At 43.6% G+C, this 10,272-nt stretch overlaps 1 protein-coding gene across 4 annotated transcripts in view; it reads left to right on the forward strand.

Annotated features, from left to right (window-relative positions):
• The window catches only part of SDK2 (sidekick cell adhesion molecule 2), a 334,547-nt gene extending 328,592 nt beyond the window's left edge, over window positions 1-5,955 (forward strand). For all 4 annotated transcript variants that reach the window (XM_060271952.1, XM_060271953.1, XM_060271954.1 and 1 more), the window contains one exon: window positions 3,557-5,955. In XM_060271952.1, the coding sequence (XP_060127935.1) occupies window positions 3,557-3,910 (354 nt within the window). In that variant the 3' untranslated portion in view covers window positions 3,911-5,955. The remainder of the gene's footprint in view (window positions 1-3,556) is intronic.
• Window positions 5,956-10,272: the final 4,317 nt, after the last annotated feature.

Here is a 10,272-nt window from a genome sequence, read left to right on the forward strand (position 1 = left end):
GTACTTCTGAGGAACAGCTAAGAGCTGAAATGAGCTGAAAGCTGCCACTTGATCTCTTCCCTGGCTAGCCCGTTGATTCTCATGAATGGTCTCTATTGTGCTTCTGCAAATGGAGAAGCTGAATTCAATTAGGCAGAGCAGAGGGAGAGTTGAAGGGAGGAAAGTGAGCCAAGTCTGCCCTGTCCTGGCCAGTTCCCCCCACCTCCTTCCCTCTACATTTTTTTTAAACCAGATGTTCCCATAGATGGAATACAGTACTTGGTTACTGGCCGATGATTACTTTTGGAAGTAGAGAAAGAACGTGTTGCTATAGTGGCTTGAGTTGTTGCACTAGGGATTTTAAAGCCCACCATGATTTCAGGAGTTCCTGAAATCTTAAATTGCCAAGCAAAGGGCATGTAAACACCTCATTTATTTATTTTTAATGATGAAACTTTGCCATTATATTGAGTGATGTGAGCTGTAAGTGCTGTGTAAAGGAAGTCTTAAAAGTGGAGCATGAGGATGAAGAGAGAATCAAGAAACTAACTGCAGATTATTCTCGTGATTTGGCTCATTTCAGCCTCCAAGACTGGCAGTAGAGTTAGGCTGTAAAGCAGGAATCCCCAAACTTGTCCCTCCAGCTGTTTTGGGACTACAGCTCCCATCATCCCTAGCTAACAGGACCAGTGGTCAGGGATAATGGGAATTATAGTCCCAAAACAGCTGGAGGGCTGTGTTTGGGGGTGCCTGCTGTAAAGAATACAGCTGCCATGATGCTCTCCTAAATTGATTTGCATCATTACTTGTTGTTGTTTAGTCGTCTAGTCGTGTCCGACTCTTCGTGACCCCATGGACCAGAGCACGCCAGGCATTCCTGTCTTCCACTGCCTCCCGCAGTTTGGTCAGACTCATGTTGGTAGCTTCAAGAACACTGTCCAACCATCTCATCCTCTGTCATCCCCTTCTTCTAGTGCCCTCAATCTTTCCCAACATTAGGGTCTTTTCCAGGGAGTCTTCTCTTCTCATGAGGTGGCCAAAGTATTGGAGCCTCAGCTTCAGGATCTGTTCTTCCAGGGCTGATTTCCTTCAGAATGGATAGGTTTTATCTTCTTGCAGTCCATGGGACTCTCAAGAGTCTCCTCCAGCACCATAATTCAAAAGCATCAATTATTTGGCATTACTTATCTTCTGTTAAAAGAAATAAGCTAGAGGCTGTCCTTATTGCTGGGCCAGTTCTTCCTTACTGTTCCTGCTTCTCTCATCTCTTCCACCCCTCCCCACTTTTCCTGCTGTCCTCACACTGATCCACAGCCTGTTTATATTGCAGATAATCCCAAAACACAGAGCAATGATTATATCTCCCACATTTCTGGGAAAGAGAATGCAGAAAGCAAAAAAAATAAAATGCTTCCTTTTAATACCGTAACCAAATGACAACACAATGTGTTCATTTAGGATAGTTAGCTTAATCAAAATTGTTTGCAAATTAATCGCACGCAGCCCTATAATCAGTTAAATCAAGATGAATTTCATCTTTCCTAAATTTAATTGTCAATAACTTTTAGAGATATTGAGGGAAGTTTACTGGCAATCTAATTTAAAAGGAGCTGCCCCTCATTAGAAGGAAAGTCTGTCTCTCATAGTTCCCTTTTTCATTCCCCATTAAGGTAACTTTGCGGCTAATATAACAAAAAAGGAAACAACTGTGCCTTTCATGCACAGCTCCATTCAACTTGCTGCTTGCCAGTAAAATTTGCCTTTTCTGAAGTACAGTGGTACCTTGGTTGTCGGACAAATAGGCTCCCAAACGCCGCAAACCCGGAAGTAAGTGTTCCAGTTTGCGAACGTTTTTCAGAAGCCGAACATTCTAGGTGGCTTCCTCTTGAGTGCAGGAAGTTCCTGCAGCCAATCAGAAGCCAAGCCTTGGTTTTCAAATGGTTTCAGGAGTCGAAGAGACTCCCGGAACGGATTAAGTTCGAGAACCCAGGTACCACTGTCTTTACTCTGATGACTAGAAGGCTTATAGTTCAGTCCTAAACATGCATACAGAAGGAAACCCTATTGAGTAAAATGGGTGGAATTCAATGTTGCATTTCAGCTTGACAGAGGGAATGATTCTCCCATGTCCTCCTCCTCCTCCAAGCTGTTCTGGGGTTCTCCCAAGCTCCCCAAGAGCCAGTTTCAGAGGGCATGGGGAAGGAAGGTGGGAAAGCCCTGTGGTGCAAACAGAGGTCCTTGCACAGACCTTCCATTGGTAGGGCTTGTTAGGTTAATCCTGCCCTGGGTCCAATATAACTGGGTATAGAATTACAACACCTGCATACCTGGCTGGTGTGTGCATGTTCAAGTCTATTCATATAGTAATAACATGCTTCTCAAAATCTGTACATCGATTGATGGATATATCTGTTGGTTGGTTGGTTGGTTGGTTGGTTGGTTGGTTGGTTGGTTGGTTGGATGGATGGATGGTTGGTTTCCAACACTTCCATCCCATGCAAAGTATTTTCCAGATGGCTTACAAATTAAAACATTTTTTAAAAAATCCAATTATAAAAAATAAGCAAAACTCAAAACAGAGACATTAAACCATAAAAGATCACCACAACGCTAGTGGAACTGATAGACCAAGAGCAAGAATTAAAGTTCCATGGGATACACACACACACACACACACACATACACACACACGTTTTGGCCTAGCAGAGTAAGTGTCAGAACTTGCGGAAAAGAGAATTCCATGAATGGGGTATGAATAGGCTCTCTTCCTGGATTGCCCCTCTCCTTTCCCTTCCTCTCTCTCTGAAAACAGAGGGACCAAGAGAGGAGTCTCAGAAGCTCACTCTGTGCATGGGCAGGCTGAAGAGAGAGAAGACATTCTTGTAACAGCCCCCCCTTCTTCAGCAGGGGTTGAGCTCAGACCCTATAAATCCCGCAAGGACCACACCTCTCCATATGAACCTGCCCGGACCCTGAGATCGTCTTCTGAGGCCCTTCTTTGGGGGGCTCCACAAGAAGTCTGTAGGGTGACAACATGAGAACAGGCATTTCTGCAGTGGCTCCCCATTTGTGGAATACTCTCCCCAGGGAGGTTTCAGCTGACACCTTCATCATATACCTTTAGGCGCCAGGCAAAAACTGTTCCTCTTTAACCAGGTCTTTGGCTGATTGATATCTGATGCCCCTTTAAAATGTGTTGTGGAAGAGTTGTCTTTTTGTTTTTATTATGTATTTTGTGTTTTTTTATATCACGATTTTATGTTGTGAACCACCGGGTATAGGGCGGCATACTGCTACTAATGATAATAATATTAATCATAATCATAATCATAATGTTGGCGAATCCCTGCTGTCTGAGACCAAAAAAATGCTGAGGACAGAGAGTGGATAACATAAGGTCTTCTCTGGCTGTGTTTGCTTACGGAACTAGAAATCTTCCATATATATCATAATCCACTAAAATACTGTGAGGCTTCCCACTGTGAAAACAAGTTGCTCGTCTATGTAGATGGGCCCTTGGGTCTAATCCAGTGGATCTCTTCTCATGTTCTTCTTGTCTTTCCCTTTCCCACCACAGGGAAGTGACAGTGAGTACGAAGTGGATCAGAACCAACAGAAAGCCCATTCTTTTGTCAACCATTACATCAGCGACCCGACTTATTACAACTCATGGAGGCGCCAGCAAAAGGGCATCTCCCGGGCTCAGGCCTACAGTTATACAGAGAGTGACTCCGGAGACCCTGACCACTGCCCAATGTCCAACAGCACCAGCACCCAACAGGGCAGCCTCTTCCGACCCAAACCCAGTAGGACTCCAACCCCACAAACCCCAGTCAACCCTCCCAGCCAGCAGAGCACCCTTTACCGACCCCCCAGTAGCCTTGCCCCAGGGTCCAGAGCCCCTATTGCTGGGTTTTCTTCTTTTGTTTGACATTTCTAAAAGAGAGAAGAAAAAAAGAGAAGAAAATATGGATAAAGAAGAACAAAATAATGGATATAATAATAATAACAATAATGAAGAACATTTCGGGTCCAGAATTATTATTATTTTCAGAGGCAATGAGAAGATCATGTGGGAGACAATCAGTCATAGTTGAGTTTTGGAATCATTGACTGCTGCTTCTAGTATTGCACAGTGCTCTTCAAAGGAACTACCTGTTTGCAAGCATACACCTGGAGCAGGACAGGAGATGTGCCTGTTTTCAGGCCTAGAGTTGAAGGAAGGGAGAAAGGCAACAGGGTAAAAGATTGGGAGCCCCAAAGCTAAGACAATGTTTGGTGTTGCAGACCACCTTCTTTCAGATCAACGTTCTAGGCAGGCAAAGAAGTAGGGAATTGGTGTTTTTTCAGGATAGTCTCTCTGGGTTTGATTTTTATTTTTTATTTTTGTTCACCAACCAAAGCTCGGAGGGGAACGGGTTAGGGCTCCACAAGCTGTAAATATGAGCCACTTGGACTGCTGCAGCCAGTGCTCCAAGGACCTCAATGGCAGCACCTAGTAGCGTGCTGTCCATAGGAACATGTTCTCAGCAACTAGCAACTGGCCAATGAGAGAGAGGCAGACTCAAGAAGACCCACCCACTGCGATGTCATGATGGTTCTTTGGGGGAGCGGCAACAAATGCCAAAGAGGAATCCCCGTCTCTGAAGGATTAGGCTGGGCAACCACCACCTATGTTCAGACCAGCTTTGCCTCCACTTTGTTCTTCCACTCACCTCCGGAACAGAAGTTAGCCGAGCTGAAAAGCGCTGACCAGAGACAGTGTGGTTTCTTTTTATGCATTTTGGGTTGAGGATAGGAGAGTACGTTTGAGAATCCTTGGGTGGAAGCTGTAGAATTCAAAGGAATCAATGCATTGTCACTTGGCAGGAAAGAGATGCTGTCCGTATCAGCTCGGTGGAAAGTGCTCTCCCCCTGGCTTTGTCGGAGAGCTGAGCACCTGCAGCCAAACCAAGCCAAGAGGCAGAATCCATCCCACATGGTTGGATAGTCTCTCAGCGCCCTGATTTCTTCTCAGTTCCCCCTTTTCCCCATTCACTTCATTGGACAGGGAGAGAGCAAGGGGGAAGCCCCCATCCAATCTAAGTGCAATTCAAGGGGGCATTCAGGGAAAAGGAGATAAACTTGATATAATATAAATGCTGCACAGCCCCTTGGTACTGGCTTTAGAATGGGCAACCTCAAGAGGCTGAACTGATGCCTCATTGCAGCGTTTTCTCTCTTCCTCCTGGTATCAAAACTAAACTTTCTCCTTAGTTCCATAGAAAATGAGAGTTTGTCCCCAATTCCCCTTTGATATAGTTTTGTTTTTTTAATTATTCACAGCACACAAACATTAAGGTGGGGAGAGGGAATGGGAACGGAGTGTGGGTGTGGAGGAAGTGATGCATTGAAAGTGATTGTCTATCCCTCTCCCTGTCTCTCTCTGTTTTGCTATCTTTTTGAATTTTATTTTAGCACAAGGGTTACGGGGGAGGCAGGTGGGAAATTATGTTTGTTTCCTTTTGCCCTAGCAGAACACACACACACACACACATACACACACACATGAGTGCCTACTGAGCCCCAATATCTGCGCTGGCCACCTCCCCCAACCCCAATAGAGTCATGGGCTAGAGCAGGGCTGGGGATCCTGTTGCCCTCCAAATGTTGTTGGTCTACAGCTCCCCTTCGGCCTCAGGCAGTATGGCCCCAGTGTTGGAGTCCAACAACACTGGAGTGCTACAGGTTCCCACTCTCCAGGATAGCGCAGACAGCAAGCCCAGGAACAGTGGCTGAGCAGGTGGGGGAGAGAGGAAAAAAATTAAAATATGAGCATTATGCTCTAGCTGGTTTACCTTCTTCCCTGGAAGTACTAGGGATATAGCTATTTCCATTATAACCCCTTCACCCCATGCCTTTATTTGCACATTGTTTTCAAAGCCTGGTTTGCAAAGAATTGAACCTGGCACATAGGGTCCTTTTAATAAAGAATCAAAATGCAAATCATACAGTTTCTGGGGTTGTTTTGTTTGCTCGTTGTTTTACTCTGCTTCTTACAAGAGTGATCTTGTGATTTAACAAACGTACACTCTCTTTAACAGTTAGAGCTGTCAACCCAAAGGAGCAAGCCATGAAGTTGTTTGATTATGGTAGAAGCATCCTTGGGCTGTTGTTTGATACCGTAGGAGTCGGCGGCCAAACTTAATTCAAAAGAAGGTCAAACAAGATCATGGCAGTATACATATACCACTAATAGTATTAAGGACAGGCAGATCAGCCATTCCCTCAGCTCATGTCTGTCCACCCCTGAACCTCTATGCTTTCTCAAAGATTTGATTGAAAAGAGCTGTGCCACTTGTCATGGCCTTCCTTAGAGCATCTAGCAGAGACATTGGGCTAGATGAATTTAATTTTGAACTAATTTCAATACCTGCACAGTCTCTTTCAGGACTGTGGAAAAAACTAATAAAAACACAGCCTTGAGTTTTAAGCAAACCAAGGCAGTTGTCTTCTGGGAATAAGAAGCAATAGCTTGAAGAGGTCTGGGATTTGCATGGCTTGCAACAAGCCATATATCCATATTGATCATTATTTAATTCCCAGCTAGCAAAACAGGACCTTAAATCTGTTCCGTTTTCATGCAAGCAAATGTGTGCTTCGTTTCCATGGGCTAGTATATTTAGAGAAGGCACCAGAACCATCTCAATTCCCCACAAATCTAAAAGCTGAGAGATGAAGAAGACAGCCACCAACTTTATGATCACTCATGCTTAGTACCTTGATGTTTTAATGAGATAATTTCCAGGTGGATTTCCAATAAAAAGTGTAAAGTTAGTGCATGGAATCAAAGGTATCTTTCCTCAAGGTTACAACTTCTCTTGTGGCGAAATCTCAACAAACACATTCACTATCCGTATTTTATCATGGGTGGTTTCCTAGTGCCACTCTTCTGTTTTCAGTCCTGTGAATATCCGTTTCCCTCACAGTTAAAAGGGGTGGAAAGCATCTATCAAGTACCAAAGGGAAGGAGCAATGCTGATGGGGCGAGGACCCATGCCATTCAGGTGACCCAACATGGTCACATAAGGATCAAGGCTAATGGAATTCAAAATCAAGAGAACAAGGTCAAAATATTTTAGCATGGCTCACTGCATATTGTAGCTCAGCAGTGGGGAATCCTCAGCCTGTGGGCCCAATTAGGCCATGCCCACTTGCCCTACACCTGACATCATACATAATGTCAGGTGTGGGGCCGGTAAAGACTTAGCTGGACCAAAATAGCTCAGGCGGTAGAGCAGCAAACTCTTGATCTCAGTGTTGTGGGTTCGAGCCCCTCATTGGGCAAAAGATTCCTGCATTGCGGGGGGAGAGGGTGTCTAGATGACCCTTCTATGAAAAGGGGCATTACAAGTGTGATAGTACAGTGGTTCCCTGCTCCAGTATGTTCCTGTGAAGACAGGAACGTATTGACCAAACAATGTACAAAACTCCTTACCAAAGTGGGTGAGAGCATCCTTCAGTCATTGCACCTTAGCCACAAAATGTGCATACGAGTGATGTTCTTCTTTTAGAGATTGGTGGTTAACCACAGGGCCGGATGTGTACATCGATTTGGTCCATTGCCAAAGAGGAGTACCGTAAGCTGGAGGTGTTGCTGAGAGTACCCTGACTACTAAGCAACTGTAACTGTATGTCAGGCATGTCCAACAGGTAGATCATGATCTACTGGTAGATCACTGGACGTTTGCGGTAGATCACTGGTAGATCATTGGCTCCCCCCAAAGAAGCTGAACAACTGTGGCTCCCCTAAAAAAAAAGCTCAAAATTTTACCTCCTCCCTGAAAAAAATTCAACAACTTTGACCTGAACCCCCAAAAAGGGGGTAGATCACTGCCAGTTTTTAACTCTGAGTAGATCGCAGACTCTTGGGAGTTGGCCACCCCTGCTGTATGTCAATATCAGCTTGCAGTGCAGAATCACTTGAGCATGGGAAAACCTTTCTAATGTCTTTGCAGTTAAGTTTTTAGTGGCTGGAGATAAAGGAAAAATGATGTCAGGCAACTTCTGAAGGGTCAAATACCTCCAGTTCAAGCCTGAGATCTTGGCAGCTGTGAAATCGAAGAGTAACTACACTGACAGTCATGACTGTGGCCAAGCAGGCCATTATATTTTGGGGAAAGACGGAGGAGAAGTCATAGAGAGGAGGGAGGGGGCACCTGTGGCCCTCCGGATGCCATTGGACTTAAACTCCCATCACAATAAGAACACAAGTAGAGACCAAGGGCCTATCTTGCTAAGTGTCCTGTTCTCGCAGTGGCCGTAGTCAACCAGGGGCCACATTGGCTTGGGCTGATGAGAGCTGGAAACCAATGGCATCTTGAGTGTGGCAGGTCCCCCCCCCTGCCACAGATGATGCTGAACTTCTGCGTGTGAGAACAGACACAAGTGTGCATGGGCGTAACCGCTGCCCCACCCTTGAATCAAGTAAGTAAATAAAATTACTTAACTAAAAGTAGAAACAATCAGAATATTTGGAATTGAAATGCTCAGTGAGGTCACTTGTACCATGGAGCGGTCATTCAGAACCTAAGGCTTAGGTCAGTGGTGGCCAAACTCGGCCCTCCAGATGTTTTGGGACTACAACTCCCATCATCCCTAGCTAACAGGACCAGTGGTGAGGGATGATGGGAACTGTAGTCCCAAAAGAGCTGGAGGGCAAAGTTTGGCCATCACTGGCTTAGGTCAACGATGACAGGGGAGCATCTCAATGGGCTGTGCTTACTGAGTGTGCACAGAAAAACTGTTGGGAGGAGGAGGAATTTGAGAAGGAAGTGCTGAAAAGGTTTTCAGACAATCCAAGAAAACTTGCTTTAGTTTAGATTTAAAAATAAAATAAAAAATGCTCTTTGTAATTTTGCAAAATATACCCTTTAACCGTATGAAAGGTACTCCCTGGCATTTATTTTTTAATTTAACTTCCTAGTTTTCAAATGTCTGAAGATTTTGACAGGTTTTTCTGAGTACTTGGGGTCCAAAGAAAGTAATTTTAACAACCGTTGTTGAGACATTTCATTCTGAATCTGCTAGACAGAGCCAGACAGAGAAGGATAGGAATTATAGGGACAGAACTACCTAAACTGTATAGCAACTTATTCATGTACAGTACCGTATGCTACTACTGCGGCCCCAAAAGGGAAAGAAGCAGAAGTCCCAGCAAAGGAAGAACAGATATAAAAACTTATCGTACATGCAGAAATGGCGAAACTTACCAAAAGAAGGTTTATTAAACTTACCAAAAGATGGTTTATTGAATATTTACAGATAAATTGCAAACAGATACTGTAACCTGCAGTTTTATAAGAGTATATATTTAGAGTAGATGAGTAAATGAGCAAATTAAGTTAATTTGGAAATGCAGATGATATTAAAAATAATTTTAAGGAACCGCAGAAAGAGGGGGAAGGAAGTCAAGTCCTGAAATGTTAAAATGATTGTAAAATTAGTGAAATGTATAAACCTGAAAAGTATAAATATTTTTTTTAAAACAAAGTATAAAAAAAAGCGAGAAGGATGACAGGTGGGTGTCTTGCCTCCCAACTCTCAAAAAAGAAAAAATCCTGGCTCCACCCATGCAAGTATGTCTTGGGCCTGTTTCAACCCATGCATGCTCATGCCAGGGCCGGATTTAGGTTTCATGAGTCCCGAAGCTACTGAAGGTAATGGGGCCCTTTATATCTCCAGCTGTCCTTTATCAACAACAAATTGTCACTGTATTTTGTGTTGAATATATGCTATATGGTAATTTCTGGACCTAATATGTACCTAAAACCATTTGCACATAACAAAATATGTATTTTATCAAAGTAATTGTTGAACTGAAATACAATTAAGAAGAAGTATATTAATAGTGAAATAATTATTAAGCTCTAACTTAAAATGATTTTTTTATTCATAACAAATGCAATAATGCAAACACATTGGCATTTGGCAATAACAAAAGTTCCCATCATCCCTAGCTAACAGGACCAGTGGTCAGGGATGATGGGAATTGTAGTCCCAAAACAGCTGGAGGGCCAAGTTTGTCCACCACTCTAGATACTAGATTATGGGTCTTTGTAAATTTTGTTTCTAAAGTTTGTCCACCAATGCCTAGAAACGTTTGAGAACCAAAGTACAACTGTATAGAAATGAGCAAACCAGTGATATTTTAGGGAGCAGGCTAGCAGGCGGGGCCCATTACTTACATTACTTACAAAACACTGTTGCTATAGGTAGGCTTTATTTTATTTGTTATTTTTTATCTTTTATTTT

Source organism: Zootoca vivipara, chromosome 2 (genome assembly GCF_963506605.1).
Source record: "Zootoca vivipara chromosome 2, rZooViv1.1, whole genome shotgun sequence".
Taxonomy (NCBI): Eukaryota; Metazoa; Chordata; class Lepidosauria; order Squamata; family Lacertidae; genus Zootoca; species Zootoca vivipara.